Source organism: Ambystoma mexicanum, chromosome 9 (genome assembly GCF_040938575.1).
Source record: "Ambystoma mexicanum isolate Mex_15411 chromosome 9, UKY_AmexF1_1, whole genome shotgun sequence".
Classification (NCBI taxonomy): Eukaryota; Metazoa; Chordata; class Amphibia; order Caudata; family Ambystomatidae; genus Ambystoma; species Ambystoma mexicanum.
The window spans coordinates 793,746,024-793,767,900 of NC_090931.1; the positions used below are offsets into that span (position 1 = coordinate 793,746,024).

General features: G+C 44.4%; 1 protein-coding gene across 3 annotated transcripts in view; it reads left to right on the plus strand.

Annotated features, from left to right (window-relative positions):
• VPS8 (VPS8 subunit of CORVET complex) overlaps nucleotides 1-21,877 on the plus strand; it is a 2,529,257-nt gene that overhangs the window by 1,983,990 nt on the left and 523,390 nt on the right. For all 3 annotated transcript variants that reach the window (XM_069615741.1, XM_069615740.1, XM_069615739.1), the window contains exon 37: nucleotides 13,308-13,350. In XM_069615741.1, the coding sequence (XP_069471842.1) occupies nucleotides 13,308-13,350 (43 nt within the window). The remainder of the gene's footprint in view (nucleotides 1-13,307; nucleotides 13,351-21,877) is intronic.

Sequence of the window (21,877 nt, forward strand, 5' to 3'; positions counted from 1 at the left end):
CAACTCGGCAACAAATCACAGGTCACATTGCACTCTGGGCCGGCCTAGATTACCACTCTTGTGCAATACACGGGAATATGCTGCTGCAGGGGTACACCTCACACTGCAGTAGGATAAAGATATAAAGTGGGTTTTAATGCACTACACAGCACACTTCCTGAGAAAAATTGGCTATAAGGCCAGAGCGTTCGCAATTGTTTTGTAGGGTAACACCAATCCAAAAATCCAATACATACAAGTCACCAACAGTGCACAGGGACATTAATGCTTTAATATAATGCTTTGCTATTAAAAATGCCATGCCACAATCAAAACATGTCCAACTGGCTGCACAATGTAGGCCAGTCTAGACGCGTAATAACATATTACAGTAAAGCATGCCAGGCCACAATCAGACGTACCTAGACAGGTTGCACCAAAATGCCAGTCAAAGCAGTAACACTTATCATGGTTATTTTATCACAGATGCCCAGAAAAATATACAATGCCGCAGTAAGAAACGGCTAGACTGGCAGCACCCAAATGCCAGTTTAGCCAGGTAATTACACTCAGCAGGACTGCTTTATCAGATATGCCCAATAAAAATAAAGTCAAGCCAAACTAACTAATGACTAGACTAGCTGCACCAAAATGCCTCTCTAGCCACTAATACCACATAACATGCCTGGTTAACCTTGACATGGATGACCATTACGATTTATTGCACAATACCCGTCCCACCCCACCCCCCACACATCCCCTCTCCCTCACACCCCCCTGCTCCCAAATCAGCTTCTCGGCCCAGAATTACATCCACATCCCTGTTCCTTGTCCCAGTGCTTACGTATGAGGCTCCTTGCCTCATAGACAAGTTCTGGGATGAGGAAGAGTGGGACTAGGAGTAATAAAGATTACAGGTAACTAAGCCAGGCATTACCTCCCATGTCCCTCTACCTCATCTCAGTACTTGTGTATGAGGCAAATTGCCTCATACACAAGTACGGGGACGAGGAAGAATAGGGTTATGAGTAATGAAGATTACCAATAAATTACAAAGGGATTAAACACAAGTAGTGGTGTAACACAAAACCAAAAAGAATGGCAGATGGGGACTGGCAAGATCTAGCGCAAGAACTGGAATTTTGGATTGGTTTGAATCAGCTGCATGTGAAAGCATGTAGTGAGGACCTGCCAATCTCTCACTGTGTAAATTGTGCAGAAAAGAGAGGGTGTTTGCAATCACGCTGCGCACACAAACTCTAGAGTCAATAGCAATCCTTTAGGATTTTAATTGGAGATGCTAGGCAGTCTAACACGTGTTTCGAGCTGAAAAGCTCTTCTTCTGAGACTGCATGTACAGCAAGATTTACAATTCATTACATTACAAATTAATCATACATTATGATCAAATCCGAGACACGGCGTACAATTAGCGGTTATTTCAAATTAATTTGATGGCCAGTCATGAATCCATACCATTACCAAAATTAATCACATTGAGAAAACAAATGACAATATATCAAAAAAGGATATAAGTTGGCCGGATATGGTTTTAAAGAATCAAATTCCAGGTATGTGCATTTACCGGAAAAGAGAAATGAAAAAGAAATCAATCATTAGCATGTATTCAATATTTGGTCAACCAGATATGCTGCGTTATGTGCTAATCAGTTGTAATATTTAAAGCGTACCTTCCAATCTTCAAGAATATTGCAAAATACTGTAAAGACATAATTATAGTGTTTCTTGTTATGCGGATCGCATGAGGCTCCAATTATAAGTGCAAGAAAAGTAATGTTGGGCTGTCTCACTTACCCATGCTTGGTATGAGGTATAAGTACAATGGTCGTGACAATCACAGGCTTCAATAAAATTAAACCAAATTGTGGCACATTTATACTTGTCAGAAAATCAATATCCATGCATATAATCTGGATGTGAGAACCTCTGCTGCACTGAATCGCACTGCAACGGTGCAAAACCGGAGCGTGGATCGGTCTCCCGAGCGAGCGCAAAGACCAGGGACCCGAAACGAAGGCCGTTTCCAAGATGGCCGCCGTGCGTTTGCAGTAGCCGGTGACCGAGGCAGAGGACGGCGAGCCCCTGAAACGAAATCAGGCACCGAAATCAGGCACAGGGCACAGCGTCTACGGGCGCACATGAGGAGCCGGCTCTGCGTCCGATATCCTGATCCCGACGGAGGTGCTGTGCGGCAGCCGAGGGTGGGCTTTGCCCGTTCATCCGCGGCGGGTACCGGCGCCTCTGCCTGTGCGGGCATCCTGAAGCTGCAAACCCGGGCGCTCCCAGAGGACGAAGCGAGAGTGGCGGCGCTCGGACTGTGGAAAGGCGCCGGTCACCTGCAGACCATTCCCCTTAGCGAGAGAGTGAGGGAAGCCCAGGCGGGCTCAGTGGTGGTGCACCGAGGGACGATCCGCGGAGTGACAGCGGACACTCCACTCGGCATAGAGCGCCCGCACAGAACCCCCAGCAAACCGAGGCACGGCCCCAACAACCCGACTCCCGAGTGTGCTGCAAGGAGCGGGAGTTGGTGGGATAGAGGGAACTGGCATCCCCCCCTGGTTGGCGGACATTGAGATAACAGTGCACACAAAGTTAGTGCGGATATAAGTAATCACCTTGTACGCCACGCCTAGCGCTGCTGCAACCACCACCACAGTCCCGGCAACAGCGGCGTATCCTATCGACCAGCACCCCGACACCAGCCTCCTGCACCAACATCCTACTAAGCAGAAAGATGGGTAAAGATAAGCCCTGGAAAACCTCTACGCAGAGTAGAATTGATCAATATGCATCTACTTCAGTGCCTCGCTCACCAGAGAGGCTCCCAGCGGCCGATCTAGATCATGTGGAAGAAAATATCTCCCTCAGAGACATAATGAGTGCCATTGCCAGCTCCAGGACCTCAATGGAAAAAAAGATGGACAATATTGGCGCAGACGTGTCCTTGTTGCGCCACGACCTGCAAAAGCTGACCTCCCGTACGGGAGAAGCGGAGACACGAATCTCGGAAAGCGAGGATGGCTTACGTGGAGTGAATCGGCAAGTGTCGAGCATGTTAGCGCGCATTAAAACCCTGGAAGCAAGAGCTGATGACAGTGAAGGCAGATCCAGGCGCAAAAATATCTGCATAGTCAGCCTTCGTGAAAAAGCAGAAGGGGAATGCATGGAACTGTTCTTCGAAGAATGGCTGGCAAACACCTATGACGCAGAGTCATTCTCCAGGTTCTTCTCTATCGAGCGTGCCCACCGTATCCCAACTGGCAAGTTTACACCGGGATCTCCACCACGCACAGTAATCGCCAGATTTCTGAATTATAGGGACAGGGACTCTGTTCTCCAACTGTCGAGAGCAAAGGGCACGGTCACATTTAACGGATCAAGGAGAGCCTTCTTCCCTGACTTCACCAGGGAGGTGCAGAAAGCGCGCCAATCATTCGACCCGCTCAAGAAACAATGGCACTCGATGGGTGTCAAGTATTGGCAAATCTTCCCGGCCCAACGCAAGATATTCCACAAGGGCACAACCGTGCACCTCACTGACCCTAGAGAAGCGTGGAGCTGGGCTGAGCGTCATATAGAAGGGGACTGGAGTGACGAGGGAAGAGAAAGAAGGGAACGCAATAGCCCTCGCCCAGAGCGGCCGCTGGAACAAGAACCGCAGTAGCAACCACAACTAGAAAACCCACAGCAGGGAGATGTATGAAGTAAGTGCAGCTGTGAGCAATATGATAGCGGACTAAGAGTGAATTGGGTGAAATCGGTGTTCTTTCCGGTAAAAGGGATAGACTGCATTCTGCCTTCCGGCTCCCCATACCGTATTGAAACCACACTGTTCCGATACCTTGGCCTTCTAATAGAAAACAGACTTGACAATTAAGTAACCCAAAACCTACACCCCCTGATCAAAAAATACTCGCAAGATGTAGCTCACTGGGCAGCACTGCCATTGACGCTGTTAGGCAGAGCGGCACTCTTCAAAATGCTGGCCCTGCCCCGATTCCTCTATATCCTCCAGAACACCCCTCTCAGTATTCCCATTGTAGAATTCCACACAATAGACCGAATAACATGTAGGCTCCTATGGGCAGGGAAACACCCGAGAATAGTGCTTAAAACCCTCCAACGCTCGGTCTGGAAGGGGGGAATAGGGCTACCGAATATCCAGGTCTACTACTGGGCGTCACCAATGGCGACAGCAAACGACATTCTGCACGGAGACCCAAAGCTCCCCCACATACAGGCTGAGATTGCTTCCCGTCATGATATGACCCCGATTGAAAGCCTATACACTAGTGTGAATCGTCATCCTAAGGGCACGATCACAGCCCACACATTCCAAATATGGAGAGATACTCATAAGTACATAGGTTGGGACAACATACTCACCCCTTTCGAGCCCATCTGGAACAACGTCCATCTTGCAGGTCTTGACAATCTCCCTAAATGGTCGGCTTGGGTAACAGCTGGTATTCATACCATCGAGCAGGTATATGCAAATAATCAAATAATCCCGTTTGTCGAAATCTCGTCCACACACATCCTTCCTGCCACCAAAAGTTTCCACTATAATCAGCTACACCATGCACTAATGGAACAGAGAGCCCGCCTACTGGAAATGCCAGAGTGCATGCCCATAGAGAGAAATATAGTTATCGACCGTGTGAAAGCCAGGATCACATCCACCATGCATAACGCTATCTCCTCCTTTGCCACAAGAGAGCTCTCGAGCCTGAAACTCAAATGGGAAGGGGACGTGGGCCCGATTCTACCCGAAGACTGGATTGAGACCCTGATGTACCCCAGGGAAACGGCGATCTCAGCAAGAATCAGACTCATTCAGTTGAAAATACTCCACAGAATATATTACCCTCAAGTGGCGCTATACAAATGGGGCAAGACATCTGATCCAAAATGCTTACGTTGCAAGCAAGAAGAGGGGACGTTCTATCACATTATGTGGCAATGTACACAAGTACAACACGTCTGGCGTAGCTGCTGTGATAGACTCGCCAGAGTCGTAGGCCGACCAATCCCTACTGACCCCAAACTCCTTCTACTGGGTATTGATACGGAACAGGACCTATCGCGCTTTGAAAAGCTATTAGTTTCAACATCCACCGGCATAGCTAAACGAAACATAGCACAACTATGGGGTTCTGAGATCACTCCACAGTATGAACAATGGAAATCAGACATAGACGCAATTATCCCAATGGAACGACGGATTTACCAAGCAAGAGGGTGCCCGGGCAAAGCAGACAAAGTATGGGGGAAGTGGGAAGAGATGTTGTGAAACCGGTACAATTTGAAATAATCCAGCTTGTAGTTTAACATCCTCGCCGCCTCTGGGCATAATAGCTAGGTCATTAAATCCTCTAGTCATCTGTAAGAACTGAACGTGAAATGTCAATGGACACTTGATATGGTTAATATCTACTGTATTCCTAACCTCACTTGTGTTTCTACATTGGTCCGCATATAGGCAGAGGTCCCTCATGGAGCTCTACCACATGTATGCACAGTTTTATGTTTGTAAATTTATATGTTATTTTATTGTAACATGAAAAGACAATAAAACATGTTATCAAAAAAAAGAATTTCTAAAACATACCTATATATGTGCGGTTGCACGTATGGCCACTCAATTGGATGTGGTTAAATCTGTGCAGTTTCGAATCATCACATACGTAAATTTTAGAGTGTCCGAACAAAACAGAAAGGGAAGAACAACAAAGGCAAGATGCTAATTAGGACTCGTAATGAGGCCGACTAGACGGTCAAAAGCAATAATGTAGGACCCTTATGACTAGTCTAGCGGTCTGCGTCAAAGAGCTCGTCTTACCAGCGTCTCTGCTGCGAATGCGTTTCTGAAGCCGTGCGCGAGCGACCCGCGCTGGGTAATATGCAAGCGGACGCACGCTGAAACGTACTGGAGTGCAGTGGCGAGTCACAAGCGCAGCGCCATGTTGGGAGTATATACATTCAATTAGTTACTCAACCCAATCATTATAAAACTTAATTCGATTCAAATTTAAGAGCAAAAGGTATATACAGACAAGGCAATTAGTTTAATTTGGCGGCAGTGCTAGAGCAAGGAAATTAGTGGGCCAGTGATTATGCCTGTGATATGCCCAAAATTAATAGATAGCTGGGTGTGATTGATGATTTGATAACATCAAGGGTATACACCAGTGGCACGACAGAAGTGCCTATGATAAGTGACTCCTAATTCGGGGATGTTAGATTGTTACTTCAGTATACATCTGTGTTATTTAAATAGTGATTGATCGATTCTTCTCTATCAGTCTGACCGGATATAATCAAAGGAAAAACAGCAGCTAAATGGATGACCAACCATAAATATATATAGGAGCTCTGCAGTTCATGATACCACTATATCAAAAATACAATGTACACATGTCAAGTCTGCTGTTCAGAGAAATACAGATAGTTCATGATCCATATTGAGTCCATGTGTTAAAGTGCGGTATTGGCCAATTAAACAGGCTTCAAGTTGCCTTAGTTTGAGCACGAGGTTGCCTCCTCGTTGAGGTAAAGAAACTTTAGCGATACCTGCAAATTTTAACAATGCTTTATTATCCATTTGATGGGACTGTTGCCAATGAATAGCCAATGGATATTTGGAGTCCTGATTGAAATAGATGACAGATGTTCCCGTATAAAGCACACATAGAACAGCCCCCACATTTGTAGAAGCCATTATTAAGTGGGGGCTGTTCTGTGTGTGCTTTTGCATTGGAAACTTCTAAAATTGAATTTGGCCATCTAGGCATACACAGGATTAATTCTTTGATTAATTGTAATACGAAATACTGTGTATATTGTATTCTTTGCCCATGTGGCCAGCGCTATATTGGCAGTACTATTCGCCCTTTGAAAATGAGATCTGTCATCTATTTCAAATCAGGACTCCAAATATCCATTGGCTATTCATTGGCAACAGTCCCATCAAATGGATAATAAAGCATTGTTAAAATTTGCAGGTATCGCTAAAGTTTCTTTACCTCAACGAGGAGGCAACCTCGTGCTCAAACTAAGGCAACTTGAAGCCCGTTTAATCTGCCAATACCGCACTGTAAAACATGGACTCAATACGGACCATGAACTACCAGTATTTCTCTGAACAGCAGACTTGATGTGTGTACATTGTATTTTTGATATAGTGGTATCATGAACTGCAGAGCTCCTATATATATATTTATGGTTGGTCATCCATTTAGCTGCTGTGTTTCCTTTGATTATATCCGGTCAGACTGATAGAGAAGAATCGATCAATCACTATTTAAATAACACATAAGTATACTGATGTAACAATCTAACATCCCTGAATTATGAGTCCCTTATCATAGGCACTTCTGTCATGCCACTGGTGTATACCCTTGATGTTATCAAATCATCAATCACACCCGGCTATTTCGTATTAACATGCAGGGTGCTTGTTATATTTTTATTAAAGCCCCGCTAGCATAACCTATGCAATTCATGCTGATCTATTAATTTTGGGCATATCGCAGGCATAATCACTGGCCAACTTACAATTAATTTCCTTGCTCTAGCACTGCCACCAAATTAAACTAATTGCCTTGTCTGTATATACCTTCTGCTCTTAAATTTGAATCGAATTATAGTTTTATAATGATTGGGTTGAGTAACTAATTGAATCTATGTACTCCCAACATGGCGGTGCGCTTGTGACTCACCGCTGCACTCCAGTACGTTTCAGCGTGCATCCGCTTGCATATTGCCTTGCGCGGTTCGCTCGCGCACGGCTTCAGAAATGCATTCGCAGCGGAGATGCTGGTAAGACGAGCTCTTTGACGCAGACCCCTAGACTAGTCATAAGGGTCCTACATTATTGCTTTTGACCGTCTATACGGACTCAGTACGAGTGCTAATTAGCATCTTGCCTTTGTTCTTCTTCCCTTTCGGTTTTGTTCAGACACTCTAAAATTTACATATGTGAGGATTCGAAACTACACAGATTTAACCACATCCAATTGAGTGGCCATGCGTGCAACCACACATATATAGGTATGTTTTACAAAATTAAATGGAGGCATTCAGATTATATGCATGCACATTGATTTTCTGACACGTATAAATGTGCCACAATTTGGTTTCATTTTATTTTAGTGAAGCCTGTGATTGTCACAACCATTGTACTTATACCTCATACCAGGCATGGGTAAGTGAGACAGCCCAACATTACTTTTCTTGCACTTATAGGAGTCTCACGCGATCCGCATAACAAGAAACACTATAATTATGTCTTTACAGTATTTTGCAATATTCTTGAAGATTGGAAGGTACACTTAAAATATTACAACTGATTAGTGGTGTAACACCATTGAGCTGACTGTGCTTCAGCACTCCCCCCTCACTCCTGTAAAATGTTGAACTGTGTTGACTCGACCTGGCTGACCTACAGAGCCGTTGATGGACAGAACAGGAGACATATCTTAAACGGCATCTGGGTTTCGCTGTTAACGGCCCAGCAATGACTAACGTAAAGCATTTCACTGGTACTGCCTGTATTCAAATGCATAATTCTTTACGCAATTGTAATCTTGATGTGGGTTTAGTACTTTTATGCCAGGGAAGTGATTGGAAGGGTAGAGCGTGGACAGGAGACATCTTACTCTCAGAGCAGTCCATAAGTGGGTTCTTTCAGACTTAAAGGGGAGAGTAAACTGCTTGTAACATTGAAGCTGCACTAGAATAGTCTCATTAGAATGCATAAAGAAGTCAGATGCCCCCACACAAATAGGTTTGCCCCTCCCCCGCCACCCGTGAAGTCGACACCTCTTCCAACATTTCAAGAACACAAGCACACAAACCATTCACCATACACACATACACACATCCAGCCGCCCATACATTTAAGTGTGCACCCTTTCCCCATACAGGCACGCTAGGCAGCCACCCATGCATTTAAGTGTGCACCCGTTCACCATACACACGCACATGTCATGGGGTTGAGGGGAGCCCTATCACTTAAAAAAGATTCTTTTTTTAAGTCACTCTGGCTTCATAATGACATTATTTCCGTTAAGGACAAAACCATAAAGGAAAGAATTTCTTTATGAAGGCAGAGTGACTTCAAAAATAACTTTTTCTTTTTTAAGTCATAGAGCTCCTCCCGCCCCATGACATGGAGGCCTCCAGCCTAGAAGCTTCCATGTCATAGGGTGTGGAGAGCCCTCAGACTAAAAAATAAAGTTTATTTTTGCAGTCACTCTGCCTTCATAAAGTAATTATTTCTATTACAGTGTAACAGAAATCATTTCTTAATGAAGGCAGAGTAACCAAATAAAAAAGCAACATCTTTTATTTATTTATTTTATGTCCAATGTGGCCTCCCTCCCAGGACATGTGGTAGCGGGGCCACCCGCATCACGGGGGCTGCGGGGGCCCCTGTTACGCCAGTGGTACAAACACATATGGTTAAGGCTCAAGAACAACAGAATACTTCTTATAATAAAAAGTTTTCATTACAATCATTCTCTATTGGGCAAAAGGTGTTAGTACTTCTACCCACATCGGAAAACAAGCTAGTTTGCAAATGGCACTTACCTTATGAGGTAGTAGAGCAAATGGGTCCATGTAATTATGAAATCTCTCAGCCAGACCATAGGCAAAAGACCCAGGTTTACCACATACATCTTTTAAAAGAGTGGAAGGAGAACCCCTCTTGAGTCCAACACTACATATTTCCCTGCTTGATACCTGACGCGGTGGAGGATTTAACTTTAATTCCACCTAATCTCACAAATAATCAGAAACAAGATCTCTTTGATCTTGTGAGTCAATTTCCAGATGTATTCTGTGAGGAACCTGGAAGGGTGGAGAGTATATATCACCACATCCGTACACATGTAGGAAGGGTGGTACATCTAAGATTACATAGGTTCCCTAAGTCCAAAAAGGATATCATCATAAAAAGAAGTGGAACAGATGGTTAAGGCCAAAATAATCAAACCTTCAACAGCCCCTAGTCCTCCTCCATCGTGTTGGTGGTAAAACCCTGATAGTAGTTGGAGATTTAGTATAGATTTCAGAAAGGTGAATTCCATCTCTGACTTTGACGCTTACCCAATGCCACGCATCAACGATCTGTTCGATAGATTGGGTAATGCTGTCTACTTGTCGAACATGGACCATATGAAAGGGTATTGGCAGGACTTCACAAGGTAAAAACTGCATTTGGAACCCCTTTAGGACTGTTCCATTTTAAAGTCTTACCATTTGGCCTCAGTGGTCCTCTCGCAACATTCCAGATACTCATGGATTTTACAACCCTACTCAGAGTAGTTTTGCGGAGCATACATTGATGACATTGTGATCCATAGTAGGACATGGGAGGACCACTTATATCACTTGTATACTGTCATGAGCGCCTTAAGGAAAGCCAGATTCACTGCCAACCCTAAAAAATGTAAGCTAGCCCAATCTGCTGTCAAGTCATTTGGGGGATTTGTGGGTAACTGTAGTGCCCAACCCCAACAAGAAAAGATCAGAGCAGTTCTCGAGACCCCTACACCTAAATATAAGAAGGACATGAGAGCCTTTCTGGGTTTGATAGGTTACTATCGTCGGTTCATCCCAAACTTTTCTTGTAAGACTTCCACATTGACAGACAAGTTGAAAAACGCAAAACCCCCAAAACGGATGCAGAAAATGAGCGTTGTTGCACATTAAAACAAGCCTTATGTCAAAGTCCCATTCTAAAAGTAGCCGACTTCTCTAAAGAATTAATCTTGCAAACTGATGCCCCCCTAATCGGACTAGGTGCCGTCTTATACCAAAATCATGACTGGCCGGAACATCCTATACTGTACATCAGTCAATTAATCTGTCCTTGTGTTAGAGGCAATGTCAATAAAATGGGCAATCTGACATCTGAAATACTATTTACTGGGTCGAAAATTCAGACTGATCATTGATCAATCTCCTTTCGTATGGATTAGCCAGACAAAGGAATAAAATCCTAGGGTATGCAGTCGTTTTTAGAGCTTCAACTATACTGCTTCTCAGTGGAACATCGAAAAGGATGAGAGCAAGGTAATGTGGACTATCTCTCGAGATACCCCTGTAAAGCACCCTGCATAGGTGAAGGGTATGTGAGAAACTTGAAGGTGCTCCCACATCTCCTCACCAGGGATCTTCTGTTCAGGTCTCCAGGGAAGGGCCATCGCTTTTGGATCCCGACACTGGAGGTGGACTAGCTAGAGAGGATCACCTGGGTGAAAGATCCTTGGTGATTGGAGAGAGAGTGTCTGAAGGCGAGACATGGTATCCCCCCTTCACTAACACTGACTTATCAGAACCTTCATTCAGTATTTATTGAATATTGTCAGTCCTTTCCAGCTTTTCACTGTAATCTTACTTCAAATACTGAGACGAGGAAGAGACAACTAAGAGTAAGTCACACTTCCTATTGGAAACCCTACTATAGTACTGGGATGAAGAAGAGGGACCCTGAACACTACAGAGCTGAAGGTCGGGCATATCACCGTAATTGGCTTAATTGGAGTCAGGCAAAACCGGCAACAGAAGCACACCTGAACACCCTTGATGAGTTACAGGTGTATAAAAAGGTGGTAGCAGAGTGGAAGAGAGAGCAGCAGGAAGGTCAACCCAACCCGCGAGAAGCCAAAGGAGAACGGGACACTGAAGGACTGCAAACTCCAACAGAGTGTCATTGTGTGGCAAGGGAGCCATGTCTTCAGGTAGCCGGAGAAAGGAGCTGTGGAAAGTGGCTGTCCATTTACTATGGCCAAGAAATGCTTGTTCCCTTGAATGGAATTATCAATTCAGGGGTGTCCGAAAGCAGGCGGTGAGACGCTGACATCAAGTCCCAGAAGTCATCGTAATGAGGAAACAGAGAAGAATGCTGCGACTGGTGTGTTTCAAAGGAATTTGAGAAACCCGGTGCATGTATGAAAGAGACTGAATTGCATTGTATCAGTCGTCGCGTGCAATCAGCACTTTCTCGAAAGCCTCCGATTGAAGCAGAGGAACAAACTGAAAGGACTTAAATGTTTGAAAGGGGTTTTTGTAGAAACTCTGTATTGGAGCAGTCACGTTGGAGCGGTCACGTTGGAGCGGTACATGTTCAAAAGTCTCTGATTAACCAAGAACATTGGCAAAGTAATATGAAGTGTAATTCAGTGAATAAGTGAATGAAAGCTGGAGATGAGCAGCCGAGGGGTGCCAGTGAAGTGTGAGCAAAATGTCGAATGGGCAAAAGTGAGCTAAAAGTGAAGGCTGTAAATAAAAGCCAACAAAGTACCTTTTTTGGACAAGGTAGCTAAAGAAGTAGCAACAAGGCAAATCATCAAACTATGAATGTGTGAGTCTGTGTAAATCACCAGGGTGGCAGAAAGCTGGACAAGGGCTACTGGTTCAATGACCTATAATGGGTGGGCCGTGCGGCCTGTCATCTGCGCCTAGACCAGGAAACCCCAACAAATCCCAGAGAAGTGTGACAGCCACCCTGAAACAAAATAGAGCTGAAAAGTGTGGGCTTGTTTTTGTGAACCGGTGCTTTAAGTTTGGGGAAGGGCACCTTGAGATCCTTTGGAACATTGTTTTGTGAACCAGTACTTTAAGCTTGGGGAAGGGAACTCTTAACTTCTGAAGGAACATTTGAAACCTAAAATTGTTGGAACTGTATCCTGAAATTGCAAAGGGAGCTAGAGGTTGCTCCAGACTTTCTTTTGAACACTATTTTAGTTAGAATAACCCTACATTATATTTATATATTAGACGTGATGGCAAGCATGGGTTTTGACACAGACAAACTCTTGATTTGGACTTATGGACATAGACTTTCCTTCATTTTTTTGGTAGGTTAATCCTCAACATAGCTATAGGGCAAGTTAGGCATTATACTCATCCTGATACTTAATAAAGATTAAATTGTTGAATTCACACATTGGTGTCTGTGTCATCTCTTGATACCATGCCTGTCTCACAGGTTCTACAGTGTTGTCAATGCACTGACCATGTGATCCTCCAATATGCACATTTTCAATCAGTGAGTAATCTGAAGTAGTAAAAATAAGTTAACTGAGGTTTGTTGGATAGGTATATGCAGTGCAGAACTGTGCCCTTGATGTTGATTTAATATTTCACATCCGAACTACATCTTTCTCACATAAGTATTCATAACCAATTGAAAATAAGATAGTAATAAACACCTAAAAGGTTGCTTTAAATTGTGCATTGCCATTTTTTGTAATCAACTTCCCACTTGCCTTAGACTTTAATTTTATTTTTTCCAGACTCTTCAGACAAAGCTTTTAGTACTCACTCAGGAAGAAGAGAGTAAGTATTCTTAAACCATTTGACATGCTTTCACTACAAAGGCCTGTTTGAAACAAAAAACACAGCTGCTTTGGTGTTGAAGTGGACATTCTCGTTAAAAATGCCCTTGCCACAGATGCACTTTTATTTATTCCCCATCAGCCCGCAGCCTGATGTGTAGTTTGCTGGATGTTATCAAACATTAAGTTCTGTACTGCTTTGGTCTGTGACTAGTTCGTTATTTACACAGATCTATCAGAATTTCAAATATTCCAAGGAAAATATTTATATTGGCATTACCTGAAGTGCAAAGTGTTTCTTTTCACTGTATACATGTTATAACAGAAACCTGTTGGCATCATCTACAAACATGCTTGAATATATCTGCAAACAAATTCTAATTTTTCATGGAATCCCTATGGGCCTTAACCTTCTCACTGCTAGCTGAGAAAAACATTCGTCCCACATATTCATCCTCTTTGAAATCCTCTTCAGATCCAGTCTGGAACCGAAGGTTTTTGTAACAGTCACTTGGTGCCACTGTGCTGTAAAATGGCCTGCTCCATTGTTCTCTTATGTGCTGAAAATGATATCATCCCAATTGTACCTGCAGCCACCAGCACCATTTACCTTAGTTCCTTTTTTCTGCATTAAACAGAGGAACAGTTTCCGGCACAGTCATTTTACTCTGTTATTTTCCTACTGTGTTTCCTAAATTGGGCTTTTGGCACTACAAGGAGAACATAATTCTCCATGTCAGTCTAACTCTCACTTGACTTGTGTATGGTGCCTTGAGAAGGACCATTACACAGAAATGTGGGTGATATCAATCCATGGAACCAAAAGCGATGATGGTGCGCATGGGCAAACATTTCTGGCCTTCCAAAAAGATCACTCTGGAATTATCTGCTTCGGCTTTCTCCCATACATTAAGGTCAGCACCTTGGACATCGACTCTGGAATCCTTCTTTAAGTCTGAAGAACAAGTGAAGTAGAAGAAAATGATCCTGTGCCCCCTGTAGTAGTGAGTCTTCCTCTTTGAGACCCCTTCTTCCAATAGTTGCTTTCCTCCCACAGTTTCCTCATCTTTGATATATTACCTGGTGTAAGCTTCGTCATTGTAAACTTTTTCCAGGCGCCAAGGAGCGCAAGGCAGCTCTGCTTGATTTTGTTGACTCCGGATATGATGTCCCAGGCTGTACATGTAGAGCTCACTGTGCCCTGTGAGCTCAGTTCTTCTTTTTTTTTCTTTTTTTTCTTTGTGTTGGTTTACAAAACCTTTACAAAGCGACATAAAAGGTATGACATAAAAATAACAAAACAAAAACATTAAACAATGATACTGCACTGTAGCACCAGCGACGTATCCATTTTTGTAGTCCGTTTCCTATTAAAAGAGAAAAAAGAACAATCCTAGTTCACGATGTTTCTGATTGCTAAGTATGCTATCTTGGAGTTCTTCACTCAAAAAGTCATATTTTTATAAGTCAATGTTCAAGATAAGTTTAAAATCTCATGAATAAATCTGCATTGTTTTAACAATTCAACTATGGAGAATGTCAAAAGGGTTTTGTGGCCGGAGATGATTCTAATCCAGAAATGATCAGAGATCAACCTTTCTTCATTTCGTACATGTTTTCTGAATTGAGACAATCTCTACCTCCAAGTTCCTTCACACATTCCATTAGCAGATGTCTCAGGGTTTGGTTTGAGGGAGATGCACATGTTTTACATAATTTGTGTGAGTCTTCCTCTTGCCTTCGCTCTACTAGCACTTCCCTGACGGGTAGTAGGTTCAATCTTGTTCTTAGGAAATTATTGACTGTCTGAAAATTTTATCAAATATTTTTCAAGAGACCCCAGCTTTTTATCCACAGATTGGAAGGTGTTGGGCAATGTCTCATTTATAAACTTTGCGATTGTTTTAATCCAGTCTCCTCTCTCACCAACAGTTTTAACTTTCTGGGGGTTATTAATAAATGTCTCGAGGTTTAGATCGTGTTTTAGCAGAAAGTCCTTGACTTTTATTTCCAGGTGACTTAAATACTCTGATCTCGAGCATTACAGATGAACTTTAACATTCCCATACAGTGAGTTGCGTTCTGCTGTAAATATCTGGCGATAGAGTGATGTTAACTTCCAGCTTGCTAAGGAGTCTAAAGAGTTCAAACCTAGTTTGAACCTCAGGTTCCAAGATGGTGTACTCATCAGCAAGCACAAAACATTTTTCCAGACAAATGATTCTAGCTTGTCCCAATTTGTATTCCAAAGTAGAGGCTTTGCCTCTAATCCATAGAGAATGATTGGTATCACCTTCGCCCTAAAGAACATAATTACGGAGAGGATTGGAAACCTACAATATTTGGAGTATATCTTCTTCATCTGAGGAATACATTGTAAAGTCTTCATCTCTGCATCTGCCTCCACCTTAGAGATAGCCGGAGAAGCATATATTCTATATCCCAGGTAGATCAAATCTTCTACTCGTGTAATGATGTCAGTTTCCAGGACCTAATTGGTGTAGTGTATCTTTTTCTGTGTGTGTTTGAAGACTACAATTTTAGATTTCAGTGGGTTAATGGAGAGTCCATTTTCTCTGGCATATGCTCCCAGCCCCGTTAGCAGCTGCTGCAAACCTATTGCAGTCCTATACAAGAGGACTATATTGTCTGCGTAGGCCAGCAAGTGAATCTTCCTTCTATTGATCATAGGGCTGGCCAGCGCAGATGGTTCCAAGGAGTCACCCATGTCCACTAGGAACAGGTTGAAAAAAAAAAGAGGTGCGTCCAGACACCCCTGACGGACTCCTCTCTCCATCTCTGATTGGGTCTGATAGGTGCCCTTGTTCATCCACGTGCACTCTCAACGGGGTGTCCCTATGAAATTCAATCAGAATGGACAAAAGCGACTCTGGGATCCCCATCTCTTCGGTTTTTTCCACAAGTGTGCTCTGTCGACCTGGTCGAAAGCTTTCGACAAGTCTACCCAGGCACCATAAAGTAGGCATTCTCCCTTAGCCATTGTTCGTTCACCCACCAAATTTAGAATAAGGGCATTTAGTGTGGTAGAGAGGCTGTGTCTGAAGCCTGTCTGATGGCAGGATAGGATCTGTGCAGTTTCCACCCAGACGATAAATTCCCTCAACAGCAATTTCATACTTGAGGAGAACCATCTCCGGTTCCGGAAGCACCTCAAAACCTTCCTCTTTGCTTCTGCTTTCTCTCTCCCTCTCCCCTGCTAAATTCTTCACTGAAACTGCACTGAATCTGCAACTGGGCCACTCTCAGCGACCTCGGTCCTGGGCCCAGCCACTCTCCACTTGCACTGCCTCCCTGGCAACCCCTGCACTGCGGGACTGTCTCTGTATCCCTACAGCCCCAGCCCCCCCTTCCCAGCTCTTGTCTGCACTTACCTTGCACTTGCCACCAGCTGGCCCTATTTATTTATTTTTATTCTACTTACTTTGTACTGCACTTCCCCCTGCACTTCTTCCCTTCCCCCTACCCCTGCACTTGCGCGATCTGAATGACACCTGGCCTAGTAGGATCGTTGTCTGTCTTCCCCTTGTTCCCCCCTCCCTGCCTCGTCGCGCTTTGAAACACTTGTGTATAGGCGCGTTACAAATGCCATATCATATCATAAATATTTTGCTGTCTATATCAAGGAGGGCGATGGGGCGATAACTTGCCGGATCTAATCGATCACCCCCCCTTGAAAAACGTTATGATTTTTGCGGTCATCCTTGAGGGGGGGGAATTGACGCTGCCTGAGTATTTCCTTAAAGAGATGGTACAGGAGTCTAGACCAGATCCCTGGTTCATTTTTAAGTACCTGATATGTCAGTCCATTAGGGCTTGCCGCTCTAGAAACTGAGGACTTGGCTGTGATGTCCATAATGTCCTCTTCCTTGAGCGATAATTGCCAGGGCACATTTGGCTGGGTGCTGTCAGTCACTGGCCAGGCTTCTTAAATATTTTAGATAAGTGATCCACCACTTTTGGTTCATGCACTAAATTAGAGAAATACTGCTGCGGTTGGTCTCCAGCTGGCCAATAACAGACCAGAAATTTCTCGAGTTGTTTTCACTTACCAACCGCAGCATTAACTCTCCATCTTGCTGTATCCGGATCATGCTTTGGTTTTTTGACCAGTTTGTATAGTCTTGACATGCTTTTTTTTTTTAGCTTCCAATCTGTATTGACAAAGATTGGGTTGCAATGTCTTTAAGCTTCTGATTTTAAATTTAAGAGCCCTCTTCCTATCCCGAGTCTCTTTGTCAAAACAGTGTACGAGACTATACTGTTTGCCTATAATGGGTTCACTTCGAGGGAGGACTGACCATATTGATTTGACAAATTTAGCCGGAAGGCAGTAATCCAACAGGGTTGAATCTGATATTTCTTTTAATCTACTGTTTCGTTTTTTTCCTTCCTGTCTGTACTTGACCAGATGTACTTTGCCTGAGTTATTACCTGTTATTTTCTGTGGATGAAATTCTGTAGCTGGCACTGATAAATCGGGGGAAAAAGTAGTTCTAGACGAGAATGGTCACTTCCATCATCCTGTTTTATGACCAAGGAGGAGCACCGGGAGAAGAGACGGGTAGAAACAAAAATGTAATCTAAAACAGATGATCACTGACCACGATGACATCTAGCTCCCCCCACCACCCCGGTTGACATGTTTAACATTTTCAGACCCCCCAGGAATCCAGGAAGCCTAGCCAGGTTTGTCCCTTCTTGGATAACCTTCTCGGGGGTAGTTTTTCTTTCCCCCTTATTGTGTTAGTGCATGCAGTGTTAAGGTCTCGTGCAAAAATGATGTTGGCTCCACCGTGATCCAACTTAATTTTCTCCAGTAGTGATGTCAATATTGCCAAGAAGACCAAGAAGGCCTGAAGTTCGCAACAGGTGGGGTTCCAATAGATGTTAATAGTAATTAGAACAGGGTCTGGCATAATATGTTTTAAGTGGACTGTACATGCCTGGATTCCTAGTGCGTCATTAAAAATCGGACTATAGCTTTAATTGTGAGATTTTTAAAAGACATCAACAAACTCCCTGATGGTCTGTCCATCGCCTTTTGTGATGCAGATAGGCAGTGAGATGTGTGTATCGCTCAATTTCCATTTCCACAGGATTAACCAACCATGTTTCCTGAAGCAAAATAATGTAATTTTGTGCAAATAGGTCCTCCCTCATAATTCTAGATTTAAAGATGGTGGGGCCCTGCGTGTTCCAACCTATTACTCTAATGGTCTCGTGACTAAAGGGACTGCACTCCCGCCCCCAGTTTCTGTAAAACTTGAGATAGTAGTTCTGGGAGTAGTGTCAAGACATTTTCCTGAGCAAGTCCTCCATTAGCTGACTTTGTGGCATCAAGGCCGGTTCTCTCTGAGCCCAGATTTCCCCCTGAGCAGGATGCTTTCGACACCCCCCAATTTTGAGATTTCCTTTGCTTGGCCTAAGTTGGAATCTCGGCAAAGACTTTCAGTCAGCTCAGTTCTTTTCCTGTCACGCTCAGCAGACTGTTTGCAGAAACCATCTGGTTTTCTGACATTTTCTAACACTAACTGCGTCATATCACCCAGAATGCCTGGAGCTTTGAACTCTGTAAGAACTGCAGGAACAAGAAGTCGGTCGGATCGCCATTGAGTGTGCCTCTGGTGCTTTGGGGCTGAGCATCATACAGTTGTTTGCGGTTACTGATTGTTGTTCCACTTGAAAGCCCTTCCTGAGCAGGCTATGAAATTGTTCACTGCAATTCACAACAGTGGTCATCAGATCCCATCTCAGTTTCCAGCCCCTGGGAGCCATTCTAAATGGCAAAGAGATTCTGAGGAGGATAGGTTAGTTTAGCCTCAGGAAACTCGCTCTACTGAGAAGGATTCAAACAAAGGTGAGAAGCAAAGGAAACCTTGAAAGAGCTGTCACTCATGCAATGAATCTCACCACTATTTTTCCTCTTCCTTCAGAAAAAAAACAACAGCATTGCCCCTGACACAACAATGACTCCTCCTCCTCAGAGGACACGTCAACTGAACCAAAAAATAGGTACTATTGCCAACTCGCATCACCCCTAGAGGAGTGGGAACATTTCAAATGGCAGATGCTTGAATCTTTGCAGAAACCCCAGCAGTGGTAGTCTCCCCCTCTGCAGGGGTGGTGGAGCCAGAGCCCACCGTTCTTCAGAGGCTGACCTGGGCACCTCATTATGCTGCAACCGCATGTGGCTGGCTCAGTCATTCAGGCAAAAGAGAAGGCTTCTTGGCTGGCTCTGGCTGAAGGCCTGAAGGCTGTAAAGCTTAACTCTTGTCTTCAGGCATTCACGCTGTGGCATGCAGCCTACTTCCTTGGCTCTGACATGGGGCCTCATTATAAGTTTGACGGTCCGGAAACAACAGGGCTGGTAAACTACGGGTTTGCCTGCCAGAGCTGCTGTGCCCGACAGGTCTGACCCTGCTGGGCACAGCGGCCATGGTAGGCAAGCCGTCACGGAAGCGCCGGCACCGTAAGCGGTGCCGGTGCTTCTGTGGTCCCCATTCCCATAGAGTGAGGACTTACAATTTGCCTGCACTTGACTTCCCGGACCGCCAGGGTTGTAATCCCTCGGTGCTACCGGGAAGTCAGGAGCCGGTAAATAATTACGGGTCCGGCGGCAACCTGCCAGTAGTACCGTCACGGTTACCGCCGGACCCGTTATAAGTCACATGTTCGCTGTATAACGCAGGCACCTCTCCGGAACCAATTATTTGCCGGAATGAGTCAAATCTTTGATGAAGAAGGAAATCCTGTTCTGTGTACTGATTCCAGCCTAGGGTGGAGAAGGTGACTGGTTTCACAGAGGAATTTAACTCTGAGGGATGCCTCTGTGGCGACTTTGGCTGCTGATGTCCATAACACAAGTAGGATAAACGCATCTCCCTAGAAGGACTTTATGCAGGCCACACGATACAGAAATACTAACGCTGCCTTAAAAAAGACTATGGCCAAGGTAGTTGAGCCCTTAGAGCCGTCTCCCACCTTTTGGTCAGTGGGCCAAAATGATTTGACAGACATTTGAGAGAGAGGCCCTGCTAAAGAGATCTTGCGCACCCTCATTCCAGCTATTGTTGATCCCTCTATGGTACCCAGACAGAATCTCTATTCCTTCCTATTGTGGATAAAGGTATGGTAAAGAAACACTGCCCTTCCCCTATACAGCCAGGGTTATTTTCTAATCACTGCACTCCAAAAAGTCTTTTAGCACAGGGCGTTCTCCAGCATTGGGTATTTCAAAGATTCACATACTGTTTGAATATTCCCTGTCGTCAGGCTGGGAATCCTCTAACATTAAAGTAGTTTACACTAGATTTGAAAACGGCTGTCACTCTAGTGCTCTATCAGAGGCATATTAGGTCATATTGACTGACTGACAATAGACGGGTCTCCCTTTGCTCCACCCCTGGAGGACATCTTCAAATTATTTACTGCATGTTCAGGGTTGGGAAGGCTTCAAAAAATCTCTTCATGTTTTTGACACTTTGATTGATATAACTTCCTTTTCGACTGCTACTTTTGCATTTTTGAGAAGTTCTGTGCTTCCTTCTACCAGTGGTGTGTCAGTTGGCGCTATGGCTGACATCAGAAAGAAAAGCCTTTTCAAGGCCTGTTCCACCTGTCACCTAAAGAATGTATATATTGACGATCCTCCGAAAAACTGTCTTTGTTTGACCACGAGATCAAGCACTGCTCCATTTACCAGTCTTTCTCCGGCAAGTCGTTCAGGGACTGTCACTGAAGGTTAGTGACTTGGTTAAACGATGGTACTGGAGCCTCTGATTCAACCTCGGGCCAAAGTCATGCCTCCCTCTCCCAGGGGAGGCCCCACGCTCATACTGTCACAATTTCTGACGGCACGGTCGACCACATAGGCATTGGCGACGACTTTGTCGACTAAGTCTTAATCAATGAAATACCAGTCCACGTCATCTTCTGGTCCACGTTCAGAAGCCATCAGCAATGCTTTCTGCAGCTCTGTCGGCTACACCCTCAACAGCAGCCTCGTCAATGACTCATAAGCAGGTCAAGTCATCTTTTCTGCCGATGGTGCCGTCCACAGCTGTTACATGAATTTCTGGAATTTGGCCTTGTAGACAGATTTTAGGAGACTACCCTTGTTATAGTGATCAGGAACTATGTGAGATTCACCACAAACCAATCATGGTAGCAATGGAGAGGATGTTACGCTCACCTGGTTCCCACAGGGGCGTCGATCGGACCCCGACAGCTGCGGTCTCCACCAACGTGATGCGTAGTGCCAAAATGACTGTCTGGACTGGCCCGCCTAATCTCGTCTGCTTGACCCGTAGAAGTATTCTCCTGCAAGTGGAGAAAGGGATTTAGCCACCCGTGGATATGAGTGATAGCCCCCTCGCACTGTTCTCGTTCTCCCTTCTTGTCACCTCCGATAACCCCTTTTAGGAACCTCACCTTAAGTTTTTAAATGATGAGCGTGGATTGCAGGGATGCGTTGATGCCAGTTACTTCACTGGTTTGAAGGCGTGGGA